Source organism: Mesoplodon mirus, assembly GCF_964341445.2.
Source record: "Mesoplodon mirus genome assembly, chromosome: 6".
NCBI lineage: Eukaryota > Metazoa > Chordata > Mammalia > Artiodactyla > Ziphiidae > Mesoplodon > Mesoplodon mirus.
Genome location: NC_138982.1, coordinates 3,233,045 through 3,259,069, shown reverse-complemented (window position 1 = coordinate 3,259,069; position 26,025 = coordinate 3,233,045). Strand labels below are relative to the sequence as shown.

Sequence of the window (26,025 nt, the reverse complement as noted above, 5' to 3'; positions counted from 1 at the left end):
TAGTATATTTTCATTAACATTGATTTGTAGTTACAGCTACATTTGTACAATATTTTACTGATGTATTTCCTTTGCATTCCAGGCTTTCATGTTACTCTGTGATCTGTTGATGATTTTTAGCCACCAATTAATGACAGGTGGCAGGGAGGGCCTTCAGCCTTTGGTGTTTAATCCAGATACTGGACTTCAGTCTGAACTCCTCAGTTTTGTGATGGATCATGTTTTCATTGACCAAGATGAGGAGAACCAGAGCATGGGTATTTGTAGCTATCATTTTGTCAATATTGATCTTGTTTTACCAACCCCAAAAGATATGAGAAAAAATTTCAAATTCAATCCTAAAAAATACTACAATTTCTCTCTTTAAAAAAAAAGTTAATACATTCATGTAGTTCAGAAACCAACAAGAATAAAAATATACACAGTGAGGTGGCCCTGTTTTAACTTTAACATAGTACCTTAAAGATCTTTCCCCATCACTACATACAGAGCTTCCTTATTCTAATAGCTACATAGTATTTTATTATTTAAATATAGCATAATTTATATTATTCATCTCATATTGATTGACATTTGGCTAGTTTCCAATCTTCTATTATAATCTGTGCTATAATGAATAATTGTGTACATTTGTCATTTCCCACATGTGTAAAATGTATATTTAGGATAGATGTTTTTTTCTAATTGAACTGCTTCCAGGTTCACAATTTTTCTAAAGGAAAGCATCTGAGTTCCTTTCTGCTTCTGAGTAGTGATCATATATTACTTAAATTAACAAAATGTGACTCTTAAGATACTAAGTGCTAAAAGAATGTTATCAAACCTCAACATTCAAAATTGTGCTGAGCCTGCAGAATGGAAACCGTAAAATTAGACTGAATATAAATAATTATAAATAAATATTATATAGGTTATTTGTGAAATAGATAATCTCTAAGATCTGTGGCATATCAGATCCACAGATCTACCTGTTGCTATTAGAATGTTCTTTATTTAATAGAACATTTTAGAAAATACTGGGCTGTGAACAAAGGATCTTTATTTTGAGCTCACATTAATCTCAGGAGATAAAATTTACCTTCTGCTTAAACAAAAAGATTTCCAACTTCTCAAAGCATTGATGCTTCACAGCAGGACCAGTTAATAGAAAGGGAAGAGAGAAGTTGAGAGTAAGTTTTTTTATGAATATATACACGCAAAGAAGGGAAGGAAGAACACTGTCCCTAAATAAGGGCACACCAAAACATGAGAGGGTCAGGTCAGTACAGAGCCTGAAACAAATGTGTTAACTTTTATTGTCTATGGCCTTGTGGAGAAATTTTTCTTGGGATTAGAAATAGATAAGCCAATAGGGCCTGAGAATCTAAAAACTGAGGAATAAAGACTACTTGTTTGAAAGCATTTGGTACGGTTTTGTTTTAAAAAATGTGTATGTACATTAACATAATTTGCAAAATACACTTTCTCAGCTTACAGTGTAACCATGTTTAGGACAAGAACTGAAAACTAACTCCTCCATATAATTTCCATTACTCCCCACATATTTTTCTAAAAGAAAACTTTTTCCCTGTGTCTTAAAAATTTCTAGAAATTTCTTCTCTAGATATACATTAGCACATAAGGAATATTCAGATAAGAGAAGACAGCATTTTAAAGGTAAACAGAACAACAGTATTATTATGACAAAAGTATCAGAAAAAAAATCTGTATGGTTTGTTTACCTTACTCAATCTTTGCTATGACAGTCTCCTAGAAGACAGAAACCTTAGTGCCTACTAAGTGTTTAATAAATGTTTAACTAAATATAGCACCCTAAAATAATCAGTATAACTAACAGTTTTTATCCCATCTAAAACTGAATTGTACCTATTTGTAAAGTTATAAGCTGGTTTTTTATTATGCAGATTGTCTACATTGTTTTACCTTGGATAAAGGGCCAAAGTTCATAAGTAATTTATTTTCTGTGGTTAGAGGGTGATGAAGAAGATGAAGCTAATAAAATTGAGGCCTTACATAAGAGAAGGAATCTACTTGCTGCCTTCAGCAAACTTATCATCTACGATATTGTTGACATGCATGCAGCTGCAGACATCTTTAAACACTACATGAAGGTATAGTTTTACAGTCTTTTTTTTAAACGGGTAAAAGGATATTTATTTATTAAGATAGTAGTTTCATATTCTTATTTTTCTCCTTCCACTTAAGTGGCAGAGAAGTTTGCAATTAAAAATGAAAAAATGATGAATAAGCTAAAATTGACAGCTCTTACCTAAATATTATTGATGATTTTCTGACATATTTAAAATTCTTCTCTTTTATATATGAGCTTTTTATCACTCTATACTATACTATACTATACTATACTCCATAAAGTAGGAGTTGCTTACATTTATATGAAAGAATGCCTTTTTATTTTCATGAGGCCATGGACTCTTACGGAAGAAAGGTAACTCTCTTCCCTATGAAATCTCTTCAGATACATTTATAAGTATGCCTACTACTGTGTTGCCAGGCACTCAAGTTACAAAGATTTTTAAATTCCTGCTCCAAAGTGGTCTAAAGCTGGAAATAGTCAAGTAATTAGACAGTTGCATTTATACAGTATAATAGAGGTACATATAGGGGTTCCTGGAAATATATAAAACAGATACCCCACTCTTAAGAAATATGAGAGTTAGTGAAAACTGCTTAGAGGTGCCTTCTGAACTAAGTCTGAGACGATAAGCATAAATTAGCCAGTCAAGCAAAAAAGTAGTGGGAGGACTTTTAGGCAGATTGGACTTCGTGTACAAAGCAAAGGAAATGAATTGTTTGGGGGAAATGCAAGTAATTTGATACAGCAACATAGATTGCTTATGAGAATGGAGCCAGAGGTAAGATTTAAAGAAACTGACAGGGTAGACCTTATATGCCGTGTGAGAACTTGGGATTTCTTTCCTGAGGGAGGTAAAGAGATGTCGAAGGGTTTTATACCATTCTTTATATGACAGGATTTTGATAGGTAGTTGCCTTCCTGGCTGCTCTCCTTTCCAGAAGCTGCATTTTGTTTCTGAACCACAAAAAAAGCAGTGCTCAAAAAATCTTTGATATAGCCTAAGAGGCACACTTCTCAGTTTATGTATTTTGGCCTTGTTCTTATGTCAGAGACAGTATTTTATTTTGCCCATGTTCAGAATATTGTGTATTCCATTGATTCACGTGTTTATGTCCAATTCTAGTTATGACATAGTAACTAAGTCATCATATTTTGCTAAACAACTGCAGTGTGATGAGCACTGTGTTAGTAGCCAGGGATTTAAATAAGACATGATTCCTGCACTAAGGAGGTTACAGATTAACAGAGAAACTGAAATGTAAACATAATATAATATAACATGCTAATAATGAATAGCTGCCTGTGTTCTATGCCATTTATATTTGAGATACTGTTCTAAAGCTTTTACATTATCTTTGTTGATTACAGTAACTCTGTGAGTTACGAAATAATATCATCATTTACAGATAAGGAAATTAAGGCTCAGAGAGGTTAAATAACTTTCGAAGATCCACACAACTTTTTTAAAAATTATTTATTTATTTACTTACTTACTTACAGACTGCATCAGGTCTTAGTTGCAGCATGCAGGATCTTTCGTTGCAGCACGTGGGTTCTTCATTGCAGCGTGTGGGCTTCTCTCTAGTTGTGGCACGTGGGCTCCAGAGTGCACTGACTCAGTGGCTGCAGCGTGAGGGCTCCAGAGCACATGGGCTCTGCAGTTGCGGCACGCAGGCTCTCTAGTTGTGGTGCGTGGGCTCAGTAGTTGCAGTGAGTGGGCTTAGTTGTCCCGCGGCATGTGGGATCTTAGTTCCCTGACCAGGGATCGAACTGGTGTCCCTTGCATTGCAAGACCAGTTTTAGCCACTGGACCACCAGGGAAGTCCCCACACAACTATTAAAGTAGCAAAAACTGGCATTCGATTTTAGGTTTGCCTAGCTTCAAAGCTTAGCTCTTTCCACTAAACCATAAAGCCTCATCATGATTACTATAGTGATAGATGTATAAATTACAAAGCAAGCACAAATAGAGACTTAAGTGAGCAACCAGAGAAGGCTTCCAAAAGTAATGTCGAAACGGGGTTTGGTTAGATGAATATGAGCTTAATATGGTTTTCCTTGTCATCCCTTAGCAATACTGTCTTGGTTTCAAGAAATAAGCTTTATCATCCTTAGCAATTTTTACACTCCTCTGTTCTTTCTAGGCTTTAATCTTTTTGTGAATATTTTAATAGTTGTTTGCTATTCTTTATTATACATCCTTGTCTATTTGGCTTTTTGCCTCATTTCTCTATGTGATCATTAAAAATCCGAATTTATTATTGATCTACCTGTCGAACCACTTTAGTGTTCTCATATATCTTTGTCTTTTTATCTGCATTGAGATATTTTTAATTGCACTGAAAGGATGATTCTTTCAAGACATTTCCCCTTTTTTTGGCTATCCTTTTTTTTTTTGCACCTCACATCATGGAAGTATACCCATCTTCTTGAAGATTATAAAAACCCAGTTGTCAAGCTAATATACTCACTTCTTTACATAGGTTATAGGTTTTATGCTCTAGCTTGGAAGTAACATCCAGATTTAATGGTCTCAAAGTTTTTCCTAATTATTTACTCACAAGGAAAACTCTTTAAATCCTGTGTCCAAAAATTGAATTATAAAGAAATTAGCTGAATTTTTCTTAATCACTGTTGAAGAAATCAGTGTTTTTATTTTTTATAATGGTAAAATATAGACATGTTATGGGGGATAATGAGTGCACAAAAGTATTCAGTGAAAACTTAAATCTATTACTGTAATCTGCCCTTCCCCTTATTTAGGCCTACTCCCCAGAAGTAAGCAAGCAATTTTAACTGTTTTGATTTTAGCTCTTTAAGATGTTTCTGTCAGAGTTCTGTTTCTTGATTTGTCACCTTTTAAATCTATTGAATCCATGTTGTAAAGAATGAGGAATTTTGCTCACCTATATCACTTCTTCTCCTCTTGGAATTACCAATTTTTTAGTTTTATTATTATTAGTTATTTCATAATTTTAAATATCAAATGTGTATTCCTTTAACTTTAGACAATATCTTTTAACTCTGATTAGGTTTTTAAGATGAAAAACTAAACACCTCTGTACTCACCTTTCCATTTCTTTCATGAGCCTATTCTTTATCTCATTAAATATCAACAGTTTTAAAACTATGTTTTTTTCTTTTTCTCACAGTATTACAATGACTATGGTGATATTATTAAGGAAACACTGAGTAAAACCAGACAGATTGATAAAATTCAGTGTGCCAAGACCCTCATTCTCAGTTTACAGCAGGTAAGAAATTTGAAGGGAAAGAGATGAAGAGTAGAATTAATATTATTGAGCACTTCCATGTGCTTATTATTATGTGCTAGGTATCTTACCTCATTTAAATTAGGTCATTACATTAATACATTACTATGGATACTTTCTGGTACAAAGATGTGTTAAGTGTATTTTCTTTAGGAAGACAGTCCTATAGTTCACATTTCAAATAGATGAAATCCTAAGGTGATCTATTCTTAGACCAGATGAAATGCCAAATTGGATATTTTAAAAGTAATCATTTTTAAAGAAAAAATTTAAAAATACATTTTTAAAGTATTTAATAAGGGAAGGGGCAACAGTAGTATCCAAAGAAGAAAATATGTCACATGTATTGCCTAAATAAGATTTCTAGTAAATGCCTAGTATTAACGTAGAGATGGGAGAGTTGGGGATGGCTGTAGGTATGTATGTATATATTTAGCCTATGATAAAGGTCAGTGGGGAAAGGATCAGGCCTATTCAATAGGTGATAGCCCTACATAACATTCACCCAAAATAACTACTAGGTGGATTACATATAAATGTTAAAAATTAAAAGTTTATAAGAAAATAAAAGGATATTTTTATGTCCTGGAGTAGGGAAGTCCTCAAGGAAAGAAGCCACAATGTAAAAAATTGATTATATATATATATATATATATATATATATATATACACTTACACAGATTTATACATCAACCAGCACTCTGAACAAAATTTAAAAAACAGTGACAGATTGTGGGAAAATATTTTTAATCATACATAGCAGATCCTACAAATCAGTAACAAAGGTAAATAAATCCCATAGAAAAGTGAGCAAATGAAAAGCCACTTTTCAGAAGAGGAAACTTTAAAAAGCAGTAAACAATGAAAAGAGGCATAACTTAATAATATAATACAGATTGAAACAAGGAGACATTTATCACTGCCAAATAGACTGGCATGAATTAAAATGATAGTAATACCAATGATTGTTAAAGATGTGGCAAGAAAAGGTCCCTTGTGAAAGCAATTGCTCTTACCTTCTTGGAATATAATTTTGCAGTATATTTCAAAATTTAAGGTATACATTCCTTTTAAACCAGTACTTTTGCTACTTAGGTATCTACGTAGATACATGCAGGTGTGCACAAAAATATATATGTGAAAGATGTACTGCAACAGTCTAATATTGCAAAATTGGAAATAGTCTAAATGTCCATCAACAGAGGAATGGTTAAATAAACTGATACTCTGAAGTAGCTAAACGATTTTTAAGACAAAATATTAAGTGAAAAATACCAAGTTTCAGGATAAAATATATCGTACAGTACCATTATGTAAAAGTTAAAACTTTATATATGTAATATATTAATGTGTCTAAATTAGTCTAGAAAACTTTCAAACTTTAACAATGATTATCTTTGGAGAGAAGAATGATATATAATGGCAAAGAGAAAGAACTTTTACTTTGATATTCGTACAGTGAAATATATTCTTTGTAATTTATTTTAAATGTAAATTTTAAAGTTTAAGGCTATTGTGTACAATTATCTGTGAAAACATTTTAAAGTTTAAGAATTTATAAACAATTATCTATGTATAAATTTGAAAATCTCTGGAAGAACTGCTGTTTCTAGTCATGGCAGAGTAAGTAGTTTAAGCTGGTCTATTGCTAAAGAAACCTAAAATGGTAGACAACATAATTAATAGAAGGTAAGAGCTATTTCAGTGAAATGGTGTGATTAAAGTGTATTGAGAGACTGGGAGATGAGGAAGAAAACAAATGTAAACAATACTCAGGATCTTTGTGTGAAGAGAATGAGAAAAACGTGTTGGTAGCTGGCAGAGGAGATGGAATTAAGAAGTTAGGGTTGTTTGTTTGATTTTTAAGGAGCATGCATCTAACAGAGAGGGAATAGTTCATGGATTCAGGAGAAAGCAGTAGCTCAGGACCAAACCACTAAGGAGGTAAAGGACAGGGAGATTCAGTACATAAGCAGGGAGTGGCTTTAGATGAAAGCTTGGGCTATCCGTCTCTCATAATAGAAGGGAAGGCAGATAATCTAAGTGTCTGACTCTGATGACAGAATGATGATTGCTTTTATATTCTTTAGTACTCCAGAGTTTTGTTTCTGTTATTTTGATACAATATATGTAATGTCTATGTAATTATAAAACCTCTTCACTCAGTTTAAGAACTTTTTTGTATATTTTGTTATTGGGTGGGAAAAATCACCCCATATATCTTAATGGTCTTCTTTTACATAATGTTCTTGTCTAAGATGCAATAAGTGAAAAAACAAAGTTCTGAACCCTGTATTTCATATATTACCATTCCTGTGAAAATAACAAAAAGAATACATAGATGTTTATGAACACATAATATATTTTTGTAAACATATTTCCTTTTCCCAACCCAAAATGTGTTTCTTTTTGGTAAAAAATTAATCACACAACTAGCATGAAAATGAGCTCAAGAAATAGTAGATGACGTGGAGAACGGGAACAGTGTGGCTACTGTTAGTACAAGGAGGGGAATATGTATTTTACCATATGGCTTTTAAGTATGTTTAAATTATATTACTCATTCTAACAATAAATAAATATTTCTTAACTATAGGTTTTTTCCTCTTTTTTTTTCTTTCTACCAGTTGTTTAATGAACTTGTTCAAGAGCAAGGTCCCAACCTAGATAGGACATCTGCCCATGTAAGTGGCATTAAAGAATTGGCACGTCGCTTTGCCCTTACATTCGGATTGGACCAGATCAAGACACGAGAAGCAGTTGCCACGCTTCACAAGTGAGTGAGCTAAATAAACACTCTGTTATATACAGTCTGGTTTACTGGAATTTACCAGAAACAACTATTATATGACCAATTTTTAAAGGGACAAATGTTAGAATTTTCAAGTTATGAGAACTTTAGAGGTTGTCTAATCTAGTGATTCTCAACCAGGAGGGTATTTTTAATTTGAAAAATAGTTAGCTACTTCACATATTTTTTCATCTTATAAAGTATAGAAAGGAAAGTTTAACAGGATGTTCTTATCTGGTCTATTGGTGAGAAAATGTTGTGGGAGACATAGGTTTAAAAGCACTGTGCAACTTCATTTCATAATGGAAAACTGAATGACAAAAAATTTTAAGTATCTTACAATAACTCAGACACCTGCTTGGTACCGTGACCAACTCTAAGAACCAAATTTTCTAACAATCTCAGTATCTTTCCAGGGTATTCTGTTATCTCTAAAAGCTACACAGGAATTTAGCTTTGTGGGTGTTTAGCTATTTCTTATTATTTTTCCCAATATAAGTTGTGAAATATATGTTCACAATATAAGTTGTTTTCCACTGTAAATAGTAAAATTAAATATTACTATGCAACTATGTTATACAAATTAACATTATTTTACCATTTGAATTTGTCAGATTTTACTCCCTTCAGTGATGATTTTGCCGCCTTCCCAACTATTTTTGAAATTCTAGCCCATTGAACTATACTAGCTATTTGGAAAAATAAGACAATATTTTCTTTTATTTCAGGGATGGCATAGAATTTGCCTTTAAATACCAAAATCAGAAAGGACAAGAATATCCGCCTCCTAATCTGGCTTTCCTAGAAGTACTAAGTGAATTTTCATCTAAGCTTCTTCGACAAGACAAAAAGACTGTGTAAGTTGCACGTTGCAGGACAAGTGGCTTTTATCATGACACCATTATAATTTTAAATGTTTAATTTTTGAAAAAAATCATCTAGATACAATTACTCTTGGTAACTTAGGCTCTGGTAGGTTGTTTTAGGGCAGCAGTCCCCAACCTTTTTGGCACCAGGGACCGGTTTCGTGGATGACAGTTTTTCTCCGGATGGGGGGTGGGGGTGGGGAATGGTTCAGGTGGTAATGTGAGCTACGAGGAGCGGCAGATGAAGCTTCGCTTGCTCACCCGCCGCGCACCTCCAGCTGTGCGGCCCAGTTCCTAACAGACCCGGGGGTTGGGGACCCCTATTTTTTTTTTTTTGTTTTTGCAGTACGCGGGCCTCTCACTGTTGTGGCCTCTCCCGTTGCGGAGCACAGGCTCCGGACGCGCAGGCTCAGCGGCCATGGTTCACGGGCCCAGCCGCTCCGCTGCACGTGGGATCCTCCCGGACCGGGGCACGAACCCGTGTCCCCTGCATCGGCAGGCGGACTCTCAACCACTGCGCCACCAGGGAAGCCCTGGGGACCCCTATTTTAAGGGACTATAATTTTCTTTCAAACTTTTATATAGTTTTTCTTTGATTGTTTACCTTTCAGTACCCTAGAATTTGCAAGTGGAAATGATTTCTTATTCTCTAATTCAAAGATCTATGAACACTGGCTTAACTATTGTGAAACACTTTCTTCTTTCCTTTTATATTAATTATATTTTAGTTTTGTTTTTGACTTGTTTCGAGAAGACTGAAGGTCCATTTCACTTATAGTTTTCTTTAGGATGCTGTTCAGGTCTTCTATTTTCTTTTTGTTCAGTTGTTCTATCCATTACTGTAAGTGGGGTATTAAAGTCTCCAACTATTTTTACTGAATTGTTATTTCTCCTTTCAGTTCTCAGTTTTCGCTTCGTGTGTATTTGGGGGCTCTGTTGTTAGGTGTATATATGTTTATAATTGTTACGTCTTCCGGGTGGATTGACTCTTACTTATCACTATAAACTGTCCTCCTCTGTCCCTAGTAATTTTTTTCTTAAAGTCTGTTTTGTCTGATACTAGTGTAACCACTCCAGCTCTATTTTAGTTACTATTTGCATGGTATAGCTTTCTTCCCATCCTTTCCCTTTCTGCCTTTTTGCCTTTGAATCTAAAGTGTGTTTCTTGTAGACAGCATATACAGGCATACCTCAGAGATATTGCAGGTTCACTTCCAGACCACCACAACGAGAAAGCAAATATTGTAATAGATAAAGCAAGTCACCTGAATTTTTTGGTGTCTCAGTGCATAGAAAAGTTATATTTACACTCCACTGTAGTCTGTTAAGTGTGCAATGGCACGATGTCTTAGAAACAGTGTCCATACCTTAATTAAAAAATACTTTATTGCTTAAAAATGCTAACCATCATCTTGACAATGCAGAGTTACTGCAGACCTTCAGTTTGTATAAAATGTAGTATCTGCAAAGCACAGTAAAGCAAAGCACAATGAAATGAGGCATGCCTGTAGTTAGATCATGTTTTTTCTTTTGAAACAGTCTCTGCCATAATAATTTCTATTTTTTATATGTCTGGGCCTTTGTTTTTCCCTCTTTTATTGCCTTCTTTTATATTAAATGGCTATTTTCTAGTGTAACATTTTAATTCCTTCAGAGATCTTTAATTATATTTTTTAGTTATTTTCATAGATGTGGGTATGAAATACCATCTGCTATCATTTCCTTACCCTAATACATCTTTGCTGTCACACACTTTCTCTGTGTACGTTGTCAAGTACACATTTCTAAGTTATTGTCCCAGTGACAGAGCAGTGCATAGTTTTATACAATTACTTTTTAAAATCAGTGAAAAGGACAAAAGATAAGTATATATGCAATTATATTGTCCTTTATGACCACCTGGTAATTACCCTTCAGCACTCTGTTTTTTCCTGTAAATTCAGATTACTCTCTGATTTGTTTTTAGCCTGAAGAACTTCCTTTAGTATTTCTTGTAAAGCAAGTAAGCCAGCAACAAATTCTCTAAGCTTTTGTTCATTTGAGAGTGTTTTTTATTTCATCTTTAGCTTTGAAATATAGTTTTCTAGATACAAGATTTTGGGTTGATAGTGTTTTACTTTCAGCACATTGACTATGTTATCCTGCTGCCTTCTGGCCTCTACTGTGTCTGATGAGAAGTCAGCTTTTAAACTTATTGGGAGTTCCCTTGTGTGTAATGAGTTACTTTTCTCTTACTATTGATACTTTTCAAGATTTTTTTAATCTTTGACATTCAACATTTTCACTGTGATACATCTGGTTGTGGATCTCTTTGCATCTATCCTGCGTGGACTTTGTTGAGCTTTGAAAATGTGTAGATTCATGTTTTTCATCAAATTTGGAAGTGATTAGCCATATTTCTGCAAATTTATTTCTACACCTTTCTTCTCCTGGTACTCCCATTATACATGTCAGTGTACTTAATGAATCCCACATTTCTCTCAGGCACTGTTCATTTTTCTTCATTTTTTTTTCTCTCTGCTCTTCAGATTACATAATCTCTATTGATACGTGTTCAAGATTACTGATTTCTCTTCTGCCAGCTCAGATCTGTTGAGCACCTTTAGTGACTTTTTAATTTCCATTGTTGTACTGCAGAATTTCCATTTGATTCTTTTTTTTTATATTTCTATCTTCTTATTCATTTTCTCTATGTAATGAGAGATAGTGTTATTATACTTTTAATTCTTTAGACATGGTTTTCTTTAGTTCTTTGAACATATATATAATAATTGCTTTGCAGTTGTTGTGGGCCAAGTTTCTATTGCTTGGGGTTTTTTCCTACATATGGATTACATTTCCCTGTTTCTTTGTCTCATAATTTTTTGTTGCAAACTGACCATTTTAGATAATATATTGCATATGTGATACATTGTAAAATAATAATTTAGCTACTCTTGATATTCATTCTTTATCCTCCTAGAGATAGATGTTGTTGGTTGCTTGGTCATTTATTTGGAGTAACAAACTCTGTGAGGTCTGTTCTCTTGCAGTATTCAGCCTCTGCTGTCCCTACTCAGATCTTTTCTTCCCTTGTTTTTTATCATTTAGCCTGTGGCAGCCCCTTATTAATCAAAGGTTGTGCTTAAACCTCCTTAGCAAGTTAGATTTTTACTGTTGGATGTGGGTGTGGCTTTTGAAAGCTGCTATCACAGTTCAGAATGTTTACTTTGCCCCATGGTCAGCCAGGGGACCGGCAGCTTAGAAAGTCCCTCTCTGATTGCTCCTGAGAAGGGCAGTCTTGGGCCATGTACCGTCTTCCAGACTAACAGGAAAACGTGTGATTTAATTTATTTATGTGATTTATTTTAACTTTAATTTTTTAGAGCAGTTTTAGGTTCATAGCAAACATGAGGAGAAGGTACAGAGAGTTGCTATCCCATAGACCCCCTGCCTCTACACGTGCATAGGCTCCCCCACTATCAACAACCAACACCAAAAAGGTTGTTTTTGCTGGGGAGAGGGTATGCCAAGCTCCTCACGCCACCATTCTAGAAATCCTGCCCTGGTTTGAACACTTTAAAAGAAAATTCAATAACCTTTTTGAGCCAGACTTCTGATTTTTTTTATATACATTGGTATTTAAAAACAAAGAAAGGAGTAAAGGAAGAAATACACATACACCCTTAGTAATACATTTGCTTGTTTAAAAGTATTCCAGAGGGGCTTCCCTGGTGGCGCAGTGGTTGGGAGTCCGCCTGCTGATGCAGGGGACACGGGTTCATGCCCCAGTCTGGGAGGATCCCACATGCCACAGAGCGGCTGGGCCTGTGAGCCATGGCCACTGAGCCTGAGAGTCCGGAGCCTGTGCTCCGCAGCGGGAGAGGCCACAACAGTAAGCGGCCCGCATACTGCAAAAAAAAAAAAAAAAAAAAAAAAGTATTCCAGGAATTTGTGAAGCAAAACCTTGAATTTTCAATCCCTCTATTTCTAAAGGTAACCACTGTTAATAGTTTAATGTGTGTCCTTAAGGATTTTTCAGAACCTTCAGAGAGAGAGAGCCTCAGGTTATGAAAAAAAATTAAATAAGTGATGCATGAACTGCTTCCGTAAAAATGACCGCTTCTTTTGTGTTTCTAGTCACTCATACCTAGAAAAATTCCTAACGGAACAGATGATGGAAAGGAGGGAGGATGTGTGGCTTCCACTCATCTCCTATAGAAATTCGTTAGTCACTGGAGGTGAAGATGATAGAATGTCCGTGAACAGCGGAAGTAGCAGCAGCAAAACCTCCTCAGTAAGGAATAAGAAAGGACGACCTCCACTTCACAAAAAACGAGTAGAAGGTAAGTGTGCCTTTGTACTATGAGGCAAATAGTGTGCCTGATAGTATCAAGATAAATGAAGTGGTAAATAATCCGTTGAAGCAAGATAATACTGTTAAGCACATTATTTCCTTGTATGTTTCATATACACTGAAAGGTTCAGCCACAAAGGTTGTAACAGACAAAATGGGACAGAAGCGGGTCAAGGAAAAGAGCTGAAAAAGCATTGAACACAGAGGAGGACAGGCACAGAGAAAAAGAGGAGACAGGAAGCTTTATAGAACTGATCCCCTTACCATAGATCTCTAATACATTACAATTTAAAATAAGACAGTCATAATGTTATTCTATCAAAATGCATCCTAACATAGGAGCAATTTTGGTAAGCTGAGGATGGAACTCTGCAGCACAGTGAATATACCGGAACAACTTCCCATTTCCACCACTTGGTCGGACATTTTATTTTTGTATATTAAATTAGTGATGGCCAGATCTGGTTTTTTAACCCTCATAGGCTATGGGGAACAGGGGGTTGAACTGTCATGAAAATGCGATCAATAATAGATATTCCTATATCCAAAAAGACTAAAGATTGCTTTATTAAACAAAGCATTAGTCTTAAACTAAGAAAACTCAAAGTAAAAATGCTTATTTCCTCAAATAATCTTGCTCCATCTCCATGCTTCTCCTAATAAAATCTCTCCAAAGCAAGAGAGGACAGTGATCTGAATCATGCTCTGTTGCCCCTTTTCACAAACTTCTGTTTACCTCTGCTGCATAAAAAATAGTGACTCGTCAAAGACTTTGCTGAAATCTGTAGCAAAATTAATCAGAATTTAAGTCTAATGTTTCTTTCATCATTGGGGAGGCAGTGTTAACTATTGATGAAGAGCACAAACTCTAAATTCAGAGTTCTAGAATTCAGACCTGGCTTTCTCATTTTTCAGCTGTGTAACCTTTGAGCATGTTACTGAACCTCTCTAAGCCTCAATCACTGATCAGATGAAGGATGATCTGAGTACCTATCCTGTTAGCTATTGTGAATATTAAATTAGATACTTCCCCCAAAAAACTTAGCGCACACAGTGATTACTTAGCACAGTGCTTGGCACATAGGCAGCATTTGATAAATGTTAGCTGCTGTTGTCAGAATGTTGTCATCATATAGTAATGCCCCTTTTCTTGCATCAGTCAGTAGATTAGGCTGAATGTATGTTTCGAAGAGAATAAAAGATTTGAAAATATTTACAGACTTGATGGTAAAGTTTAAGATTACCTTTCAAGTTTCAGCTTTGGGGCTTAAAATCTTTTTGGTCCAGAAATGAAAACACAGAACCCTGTCTTTATAGTATAGGATCCTGAACTGTTCTCTAAAGAATGATGCCAGTCATTTCCTTTTGGAAATGTCTTCTAGAGCAGCCTTTTTATCAGGGCACCCCACATCTATTCCTCTATCTGTATTTCTTTTCTGCTCACAGCTTTTCTTAGATGTAATGGTCATCTTAGCCAGAGTTCATCAAATCCTTGCTATACCAAGAATGTGTTTTACGTGCATTACATCACTTAATCATTTATTTGTAATATGACTAATATTGTAATATGACTAATATTTGTAAAGCACTTAGGTCAGTCCCTGGCACATAATAAATGCTATATAGATGTTTTATAAATCAATTCTGAGTTCAACAGTATTATCCAGGTTTTACACAGAAGAAACCAAAGGCTTAGAGAATTTAGATAACCATTTATCTATACATTAATGGAGCAGTTAGTATTATTGTCCTCAGGACGGAGAAGCATATATGGACCAGATAACCTAATTTGGTAATCATTAAATTGCAAAAAAGAAAACTTGCTCCGTATCAGTTTCAAATTTACCAAGTAACTAAGGTAAGTTACATGTCCAGAACCCTTAAGCAACAGAGTTTCATCTGTTTGGAATGAAGATGAGAGAGCTTTGCAAGAAGTGTTTTCATTGAGGAATCTTGAGGGTTAGGAGGATCTCTTCAAGAAGAGTGAGTTCTTCCTGAAGTTACTCTTTTATTCAGTAAGGCTTTACCAAGCACCTTCCTAAGAACTGCACTAGATGCTGGAGATTGGGTATTAATTCCCAGTGAAGAAAGGGAGACAGAGAAGCAGGCAATTTCAGTTCAGCATGGTGAGTGCTCTGATGGGCCAAAAAGGTTCTCTGGAAACATACAGGGAGTGACCAAACTCGTAATGAATCAGGGAAAATTTTTCTGGAAAAGATGACGTGTAGTAGAAAGCTGAAAGATGGTTTACCAGGTTAAGAACCTAAATGAAACCATTCCTGTGATCATAAAATTTTAAGTGCAGCAGAGAATAAAAGTTTTGGATTAAATGTTGAATGAAAAGTGGTATGAATAAAAGCAGATGTCACATATCCTTGCTGAAGAGAGTCAGTAGTGAGCTTCAGATCAGTGGAATGACCTTAGCCAGACAATGGGTAGGTATTTCCAGGAACAGAAAAGCCTCTCCAGAACATACATGCGTCTGACAAAAGTTTAGAAACTGGAGAATACACTGAGAGAGAGAGAGAATGCTTGATAGCAAAGGAGGAGCCTCACATGCACATGTCTCTGAGACTTATTGGGGAAGGAAAAACAATGGGATTCATACTACATTTTGTGATTAAAATTCTTCAGAAGAAAACACATAGCAGTAATACTATTTTTTAAGTCTTCCCACATCAAGGAAATGCAGTTGACCTAGAACAGTGGGGTGAGGGGGAGCATTAGGGGCACCAACCACCTGTGGAGTTGGAAATCCATATCTAACTTTACAGGTCCATGTACTTGGTTCCGCATCCGTGGATTCAGCCAACTGTGGATGGTGTAGTACTGGAGTACATACTTATTTTTTAAAATCTATGTTTAAGTGGACCCATGCTGTTCAAACCGTATTGTTCAAAGGTCAACTGTAATTTCGAATTTTGTAGGTAGAACTTTATAATTATGTAGTATTTTATCAGGATTTAGATATGCAAATAATGCTATAAATAGTAAATTAATCTGTTCAAATCTTTATAAATGATCTTTAGAAGAAGGAAAAAATAGTGCCTGGTCTCTTGAAGAAACTTAAATCTAATTACAGAGATAACATATACACATGACACATCACCTGCCAATGCAGGACAGTGTATAATTAAGCCCTAAGTGAGCAAGAATGATTTTGTTTCCTCTAGAAGCTAAAAAAGAATGGTAAGTGGGGGCTGAGTGGGGTGATCAGAGAAGACTTCCCTAGAGAGGTAGAAGTTAGAGGCATGAAATCAGTGAGTCCCTCAATCCAGCCCCGCAAGTATAACCTGGCCAAAGAGTTACCTCTCTGGTGACCAGTGCCTAGTTGTGTAACAGGATTTGCTGATTTCTCAGTAAAGGCCAGCCAGATTTTAAGTGCTGCTGCCTGGGGCCCCTCTAAGACCCAGTAAATAGGCCTTTTATTGCTTGAGCAAAAGGAAGGTTAGAGGGGTCTCTCTGGCCACATCCTTCCCCTTCTATAGGGATGGAGGGACTTGGAAGAGATGATAATGTAGGATAGCTAACATTTGATGTTTACATACATTACCTTATTTAAGCCTTACAACTCAATGAGGTCAGTTACCAATATCCCCTTTTGTATATGAGCAGACTGAATTTTGGAAATTTAATAGCTTATACAAAGTCGTACAAGTGAGTGGTGTAACTGGAATGCAGACCTAGGCAGTCTGCTCCAGAGCCGTGCTCTTCAAATCTATGCTATAACTCCTTCCAGAGTTCATCCCACCCATGACATTCTGTGACACTCATTAACTGGAATTTTACAGATGAAAGTCTGGACAATACGTGGCTGAACAGGACTGACACCATGATTCAGACTCCTGGCCCCCTGCCAGCACCACAGCTCACTTCCACTGTACTGCGAGAGAACAGCCGGCCCATGGGAGAGCAGATTCAGGAGCCTGAGTCTGAACATGGTTCTGAACCTGACTTTTTACACAAGTAAGTAGTAAAAAAAATTGTTTTCTTGGCATAAAACCTGCAACTGTTAAAGTAAGAAAAATTATTTCATCTGAGCATATTGTTTTCTCAGTTAATGAGAAAACAAAACCACAAATAGAGTTTTATATTAGAAGATGTATAATAAGTCTGCAAACACTTATGGATCTCAGTTCCTCAGAGTCCAGAGACCTGTAGATGCGTGGTGTCTTACTAAGTGCTGATTTCATTTAGAGTTTGCAGATTCATTGGGCAGGTCTGTTTCTCCTCAGAGATTTGCCAAGAACACATGCAGGTTTACTTCCTTGGCGAGAGAGCCTAGAAGAGTCTCTGCTAAGGTGGTTCCTAGTCTGAACACCAAATAGACTATCACTTTTATCAGCCATTTAATTAATAGTACTTTGTCTTGGTTAAGTTTATATTTTAAACTTGAACTGTTCATAGATTAAGAATTGTTAAAGCAGTGATAAATTCTGAGAATAGTGGTCCTTTCTGTAGGATAATCAAGCTCTTACCTTTTACTGCACTAGCGATTAAACTGTTTTCTAGTACCATGGCTCTGAAAATCTTGGAAAAGGCAGGGTGATGGCATGACTTTTGCTTTGAAAACCTTAACTTTTTGTTATTTTCCATTCAACTTTGAAAGTCCCTAAGCTCCTCACTTGTGTTTCTGTTCATATTAGAGTAATGCTGTGAATTACTCTAATGGATAAGAGAGAATTCTCACTAGAACTCAACAAATCTAGCAGGTTGAAAATAGAAAGGGGCAGTGTTAGAAGAATTCAGATCCTGGGTTTTCACAAGGAATCTTTGCTCCGAGGATCTGCCTTCTTCAAAGCTGAAAGGATCATCTTTGTCAGCCACTGCATAACTGGGCCATCTTAGAGGGTAGTTTGCCTTATGACCAGCACTCCCACTCCATTTCCTACTGGGGGAGGGGGGTATCCTCCTTATTGGAGCCTTGCTCCCCTGACCTTACCATGTCAGTCCCTCCTGGCTGTGGTCTGTCGTCTTTTTCCTGCTATAGATTTATAGGTTGAATCAAGGTGGTAGCCTAACATGATATAAAGACAGCTGCTTCGAGAGAACTTTATGCGGCAGATTTTAGCTACCAAAAATCGTTCAAGTTTCCATCCTATAAAATTCCCAAGAGCCATGTTGATTTTGTGCAAGTGTCCATGTGCCAGTAAGGATAGAGTACAGATGACGACGATTTGGCTCAGCATGTACCTGACTCCAAACTTCCTCAGAAGGACTGAGAAAAAATGTCATCTACCCTCCCTTGTTCAACTCTGGAGAGCTCTGAGCCACGAAGCCAGCATCATTCCCGTCCCTTCAGGGACTGAGTGTGCAGCTAGGAACACTTGTAAGTAGGGCAGCAGCTGGATACAGACGTGTGAGAAGGGCTCTTGCTTAGCAGGGATTTGGGGAAAGAAGCTGATCATTTAAGCACCTGTGGGGGAGGAAAAAGTTTTCCTCAACCTTCTTAGGGCCCCTGGCTGGGTCTAAAGATTTAACTGACAAAGACAGATTAACAGGAGAAAAGCCTACAAATTTTATTAAATTTTTACATGTACATGGGAGCCTTCACAAGAGAATGAAGACCTAAAGAAGTGACCAGAGCAGGAAGCTTTTAAGCCTTTTAGACAAAGAAACGATAAATTGTGGAGAAATGACAAGACAAATGAGTTTGGACTGGGGTCGTCCAACTAGGGCTAGGTCGTCCTCATCTTAACTAGGAAGGTAAGCATTCGCTTCACAGGGTTTGTTTGCACGTTCTTCTGCTGCCGTCTCCGGGCTGATGCGAGTCTGTCTCCAGTAAAAGGAGAATTTATTTCCTGCCTTTAGGCAGAAAAGGGGGAACTTTTTCTGTGTTTTACTACTTCTTAATTGCCTTCAGCTCAAAACAGTTTTTATCTCAAAGAAGCATATCTTGGGGTGACATATTCTGATTGCCTTCACACCTAACAACTAGCCTCCACAGCCAGCTTCTCTTGGAGACTTAGGGATCTCCAGTTTACTGCCATTTCTGCAAAGACAGGTCCTTTGATAATGATCTCAACCTTGACCCTGGAATAAATCCAGCTAACTCCCCTTACACGGGGATTAGGCCAGCCAGTTTTAGCATGGGACTGATTACCTGAGTTCCTCATCTGCTGCCAGAAAATGAATAATAGTACCCTCTCTTAGTCCTCAGATGCAGATCTCTTGGTTAGGCCAGCCGAAATTAGAAGACTTAAATCGGAAGGACAGAACAGGAATGAACTACATGAAAGTGAGAACTGGAGTAAGGCATGCCGTGTAAGTGTTACATCAAGTGTCACAAGAACATGATCACTGTGTGATGGTCATCTTGTGTAACGACTTGGGGTTCTCTGATGTTTGGTCTTAGAAGAGGAGTTAATACCATAATTTAGGATATGCTATGCAGCGTAGGATAGGAGTGGGGGACATGGGTGCTTGAGGCCTTCAGCATTTGAATCCTCGTGTGCCACTCGCCAGCCACGTGGCCTCGGATAAGCTCTAACACCTCTGTGCCTCTGGTTCCTCGCTTGTAAATTTGGGATAATAATGGCACCAATCACTTAGAGTTCTGTGGGAATTGACACATAGCTAGCTAGTAATATTGTTATTGCATTTAAATTATACTTCCTCCTGATGAGTTGAGATGAAATCTTCAGTTAACCAAATGAATGATTCTTAATTACCTTAGAGTTCAATATCACAATTTGTGTAGTCTACTGGTTGTAATTGGAAGGTGTGCCTTCATTGGTTAGAAGACCCAGTGTAAGAGCCAGAACTCCAGGTTCTATCAGTCTGAACAGCTTTCTGACTGTGCTTTTTCTGTATCAGTCGGGGTCTAATGGAGGAAGATGCTGAGCCCATCTTTGAAGATGTAATGATGTCATCCCGGAGTCAGTTAGAAGATATGAATGAAGAATTTGAAGATACTATGGTTATTGACCTGGTAAGGAAGTTCAATACATTTTTCTTCTGTTAAAATATGTGAATGGGTTGGCGTAAGATAATGCTCTTGTTTTCAGAACGCTGTGAGAGGAAGAGGAGGAGGAGGTAACACTGACCGACAGTGGGCAGGGCCCGTGTAGCGCTTGTAGCATTTGTGGGCATTTGGATGAGCTTATGTTTTTCAAGCCTGTTTTCAAAGCAGTCAGAGTTTCAATTCTGGCAATAACAGGAACTGGCTCCTTATTACCTTCATGAAAAACAGCTTACACTAGATCTTTCAGTACAGCATGTTCATCTGGCCTCTTGTACTTTAAATCGGAGCCTATGTACACTGCACTCCAACATAGCAACCAAATGCAGAATATGGACCTTATTTGTTCAATGTGAAGAGACATGTTTAAAATAAGGAAATCTGAATATGGACTAAGTGTAGGTGATATTAAGAAATTTTCTTTGTAGAAATAGTAATACATGGTGGTTATGTTTTTTAAAAGTTTCCATCTGGGGCCTCCCTGGTGGCGCAGTGGTTGAGAGTCCGCCTGCCGATGCAGGGGATGCGGGTTCGTGCCCCGGTCTGGGAGGATCCCATATGCCGCGGAGCGGCTGGGCCCGTGAGCCATGGCTGCTGAGCCTGCGCGTCCGGAGCCTGTGCTCCGCAACGGGAGAGGCCACAACAGTGAGAGGCCCGCATACCACAAAAAAAAAAAAAAAAAAAAAAGTTTCCATCTGTTAAGAGATACATACTGAAGTAGTCATAGGTGAAATGACATGGAGAAGAAAACAACAGGAATTCAATGGAACAAGATTGGCCAAATGTTTGAAAATTGTTTAAGCTGGGTGATGGGTGTATGGGAGTTCATCATACTGCTTTCTCTATGTATTAATTTGCTAGACTGCCATAACAAATATCATTGACTGGGTGGCTTCAGCAGAAATGTATTTTCTCACAGTTCTGGAGGCTAGACGTCAGCGAGCATTCTGAGGCCTCTCTCCTTGACTTGTAGATGGCCATCTTCTCCCTTTGTCTTCACGTGATCTTTTCTCTGTGCATGTCTCCTCCTCTTGTAAGAACATGGATCACACTGGATTAGAACCCACTCATACAATCTCCTTTTACTTACCTCTTTAAATGTCCTGTCTCCAAATATGGTCACATTCTGTGGTCTAGGGGTTAGGAGTTCAACATATTAATTTGGGGGGACATAGTTTGCCCCATAGCATTCTGGTTTGTATGTTCTGAATTTTCCATAATGAAAAGGTTTGGTAAGAAACGTAAATGAGACCATATCCAATCTGTAACCTCCCTCAGCCCACCCATCAGTAGCTCTCCATCTGCCTGCTTTGGGGAATTTAGTGAAGTTTTGTCACCTAGTATTTGATCAGTCTTATAATTATTCCATGATTGAGAGGTATGTTCTTTGTTTATAGGCCCCAAAATTATTTATATGCATTTACACATTCATTGTATTTGAAAGCCTTTTTTTATCTAAGTGATAATTAAAAGCCAAATACTGTTACATTTTTCTTTAATGTATGCTCCTGTAAAAGCCAGATTCTTTTCCTTTCAAATTGACCCTTAACAGTTCTTTATATTTATGATACTATTAGAAATATTAGCTGATTATCACAGTTCATTGTCTTAATGTATCTCAGGAAAAAAATAAGTATCTGGCTTCTTTTTCCAGCCCCCATCAAGAAATCGGCGAGAGAGAGCTGAGCTGAGGCCAGATTTCTTTGATTCTGCAGCTATCATAGAAGACGATTCAGTAAATGTTAAATTATTACTGTTCTTTATTATGGTTTCTGGGTCTTGTTTATGCATGAATTTAATAATTGTGTTTCACTTTTTCTAGGGATTTGGAATGCCTATGTTCTGAAGTCTGAAGAAAATTTACAAATCTGGAACTCTATTATTTAGAGCTAGAGGCCTATATACTGTGATAGCTTGTATGGGGAAAAAAACACTTTTGATGTGATCTGATTTGTTTTTTAATCAAATGATTGAGGTCAATCCCTTTTTGCAGTGACAGAAGAGGAGCATGTAAATTACCCAAGAGAATGTTGGTGAATGTCACTTCAGAAAGACTGACCTGAAAAATCATTTGTGTCCTATTATTGGACTTATCCCAATACAGATGTGTGTGTTTTTCTGGAGGGAGGAAGAAATTTTAAATTTTTAAAACAGCTGTCAAGATAAACACTGTAATACACCTGTTTTATGAAAACTCAGCATTGAGTAAAAAAAACTATTTTTAACTTTATTTTCCTGTTGTACAATTTAAAAACCGTTTTAACATTTTGCCTTTTTATGTTTTAAAAGCTAACCATTTTTATTAAACCTATGAGTAAAGCAGCTCATCCTAATTGCCGAAGAGTGTTTTGGAGCTCACTGGATTTGGTTGGACCTTGTGGAATACAGAAATATGGAGGAGCAGAATACTGACAAGCTAAGATGAAACTCTGACAGTGCATCTCTGCCAAAAACCATACACCCTCTGTGGACATGGATATGAATTCCCCGATTTTATATACTCTTGAATAAAAAGGTTTATTTTTATTTATAAGGGGGCATAAAATAAGACATGTCCAAGCAGCCATTTTTCCAACAGATGCTGTACACCATTCATTTTATATAGATTAGGGAGATTCAAATACAGTACATTTTCTATTGGTATTTGTTCTGTGCATTTTTAGCAACTTCTACCAGCAAATAAAGTATTCTCAGTAAAACAAAAATGGTTCTCAAGTTATCAGTTTGCTGTTTTTACCACTTATTTCATGCCCTGCCAAATTCAAGTTACATGGACTTCCATTTTCTTAAAAAGATAATCATGAACTCCTTCGCCATTCAAACGTAATTTTAAGTGTAACATAACCGTGTCTACTTCCCATGCACTTAATACCCTTATGCACTAATTTTGTGAATTAACTTTACCAATTATAGAAGTATGTGCTGCATAGAAGTCTGTGCTTAGAGGGTGAAGTTCTTAAGCTTACCTTGAAATACAGCAACATTTCAGTGTTAAATGTGCATATTAAGGATAATTCTTCAGGGGAAAGAAATTATGAGTCTTCAGGACAGCCTTTAATGGTTTAGAGTTACATTCTGCTTAAACTTTTATGACTTGCTGCTACTGTTATTTTAAAAAGCCCACTTTCTTCCTTTCTGATTTTTAAAGTAAGCCTCAGAACTTCCAAACCAATCCATCCACAGCTGTTTCTGGGCTGGTTTTTAAAGTAAAGTAGCTGCAACAGAGTGATGTGGCTTTCCCTTTTTACCAAAAAACAAAAGCATTAAAAAAAAAAAATCTGTGCACCCAGTGACTATGTGGGAAAGCAAAATGGATTATTTTATTCATCCTTTTAGTAAACAGACAAAACAAACTTTTCTCAACATTTGTACAGTTCTGAAAAAAACTTGGTCACCAAAAATGTTTTATCTACTAATTGAGCAATTCCTGGGCTCCAGTTGGGGCTGGGGTCTCACTTTCCTCCAGAAATGTGGGTTTCACTGGAACTGAAGGGGCGGGGATGATTGGACTGTCCACCATGCCAGCCCTGCCCGCCACCTGTGGTTCTGGCCAGGGAGTAGGCTGGGAAGTGCCCTGGCACCTGCACAGATTGATCCTTGGCTTGACAGTTTCACGTGGAAAACAAACAAATGCTGACTTAGAATTGTGGACTACCGTGCAACAGAAAAGGCGTAATATCAACTCCAATGGGTTTCCAGTTCAGTTTGAAGTCAATCGAATTTTTGTATTTTCAGTGTCTCCTTGATTGGTTTTGCTAGTAATTCTGTAAATTGTACATTTGCAATATGAGGTTTTTTTCCTTTTGTACAATTTGAAACTGATGCTTCACCTTTCCTTTAATAAACTATTCAAAATCAGGCTTGTGGTAGTCATCCTATTGTTCCTACTAGGTAAAGCTTTAAAGAGGTGATTTCTTGTCCTGTCGACAGAATGATGAAGCTTTCCTTTTTTACCAAAAACTGAGAGTTTGCTCTTTCAGATCATTTGTTAAATGATGGCAAAATTCCTGTATCAATGAGGCTTTACTTTTTTAAGCAAGCAGAACCTTAGGACTAGCTCAACAGTTCTCTTTCATTCTTTCTATTTCCTTGGAGAGAGTGAGAGACTAGCTAGGCCAAGTGGTCTGTGATTCAAGAGGAAGCCTCTCGTGGGCTGCGTTTTGGAGGAGGCATTCAGGGATTATCAACTGGTCTGAAGCCTGGGTCCTTCCCCCACCTGAGATCCAGACCCAGCACTTCTGCATGGTTGCCCCCTATAGCAGTGCCCTGTAAAGATCACTTGTGTTCTACATGGCTGCTGAAGTGAGGGTTTCTCTTGACATTGCTGCCAGGTGTCACTGAACAAAATTGTATCCTATACTTTATGGGCCTGACCGTGTTCTTTGGGCTGTGTTCATTAGATGGACTAAGGTGGCTGTGCAGAAGAGGCAGGAATGCAGGGGATAACTCGGCAGGTGAGCTCTCCAGGCAGCCCAGGAGGGAAGGTGATGAGGACGGATCTCTGTAGCAGCTCATCTTGAAGGTTATGTGCTTATGAGATTAGACAGGGCTTTGCCCATGTGTGACTCTACTTTCGGACAAGCTTGCAAACCTCCCAGATGTGACTTGACTGTGACTCTCCATTGGCCCTGCTCTCAGAAAAGAATCTATCAAACAAGAAGCAGTGTCTTCATGGGAAACAAAGGCTTAGTGCCTGCTCAGGCTCCACATATCAGGCCAAACTCAGGTAAGGTTCCATCCATGCCCTCTAAGTGCCTTCCTCTGTAGGGGTCTACACTGGGCATCACATCTTGAAGGATAGCTTTCTGCTCCCAAGGGCACATAAATGAGGCATTTCTCATCACCAGGACAGTAGGGACATGGTCAGTACCTACCTACTAAGGCTGCCACATCTGCCCAAATGTGCTGGCTGGATTCCACACAGGCCCCAGACTGAGGCTCCGCCCACTGAGTAGCCACAGCTTCTGCTTGGAATGGTGGAGATCCCATGCTGACAGGGAAGCAAGAGCGTGAGGACCTGTAGTTTCACTAAAATACATATAATAAAGCCACAGCTCTCCAGAAATCCTTTGAAACCAGAAGGACTTAAAGTTCACATCTGTCAAACAGGTGGAGTCTGTGTTGATTCAACAACTCCATCAAGGGTGTTAAATCAGTGTACTGGGTGAGTGGCCTTCACAGGCTTCTCTGACTCTGGGCAAACCACATCTCAAGTGCCAGCAAAAAGCATCAGTGCATCCAGAAGCAGAGAACTGGGCTGAGGAGACCAAGACATGGTCAGAAGAGAAGCTGGGAAGACTTTACACAAACAAGCACTGGAAGGCTGCTCGTGGATGTGCGTGCTCCCATTATTCCAGCAACTCAAAAAGATGTCATCATGCATAAGGTAGGAAAGTTTTCCAAATTTAGTAGCTCTTTGGGTTGATACAATCCCAAGTGGAGCACACCACCGCCTTTCTCACTCCAACCCTTTGGGATTCAGACAGTACTGCCTGGGTTCAAATCCCAGCTTCACCACTCTAGCTGTGTGGTTCAGGACAAATCGGTTTACATACTTAGGGCAGGGACAGTTACAGCAGGACACTCACAGAGCCTACCTCCACCACAACTCGCTGTATTATCTGCTCTCAGTCTAAACACACATTTGCCAGCACTCCACTCAGTACACCCAAGTCCTCTCTGGTTACAAGATTCAGCATTTTTC

The 26,025-nt window shown here is 37.6% G+C and overlaps 1 protein-coding gene across 3 annotated transcripts in view; it reads left to right on the top strand.

Annotated features, from left to right (window-relative positions):
- The window catches only part of STAG1 (STAG1 cohesin complex component), a gene marked incomplete at its 3' end in the record, with an annotated part of 433,334 nt that extends 409,063 nt beyond the window's left edge, over positions 1 to 24,271 (top strand). For 2 of the 3 annotated variants that reach the window (XM_082624612.1, XM_082624613.1), the window contains 11 exons: positions 83 to 257; positions 1,972 to 2,111; positions 5,248 to 5,349; positions 7,995 to 8,143; positions 8,887 to 9,015; positions 13,144 to 13,349; positions 17,152 to 17,326; positions 19,514 to 19,624; positions 20,177 to 20,291; positions 21,976 to 22,056; positions 22,144 to 24,271. In XM_082624612.1, the coding sequence (XP_082480738.1) occupies positions 83 to 257; positions 1,972 to 2,111; positions 5,248 to 5,349; positions 7,995 to 8,143; positions 8,887 to 9,015; positions 13,144 to 13,349; positions 17,152 to 17,326; positions 19,514 to 19,624; positions 20,177 to 20,291; positions 21,976 to 22,056; positions 22,144 to 22,167 (1,407 nt within the window). Of the gene's footprint in view, positions 1 to 82; positions 258 to 1,971; positions 2,112 to 5,247; positions 5,350 to 7,994; positions 8,144 to 8,886; positions 9,016 to 13,143; positions 13,350 to 17,151; positions 17,327 to 19,513; positions 19,625 to 20,176; positions 20,292 to 21,975 lie in introns of all 3 variants that reach the window. The other variant, XM_082624611.1, reaches the window with a different exon arrangement.
- Positions 24,272 to 26,025: the final 1,754 nt, after the last annotated feature.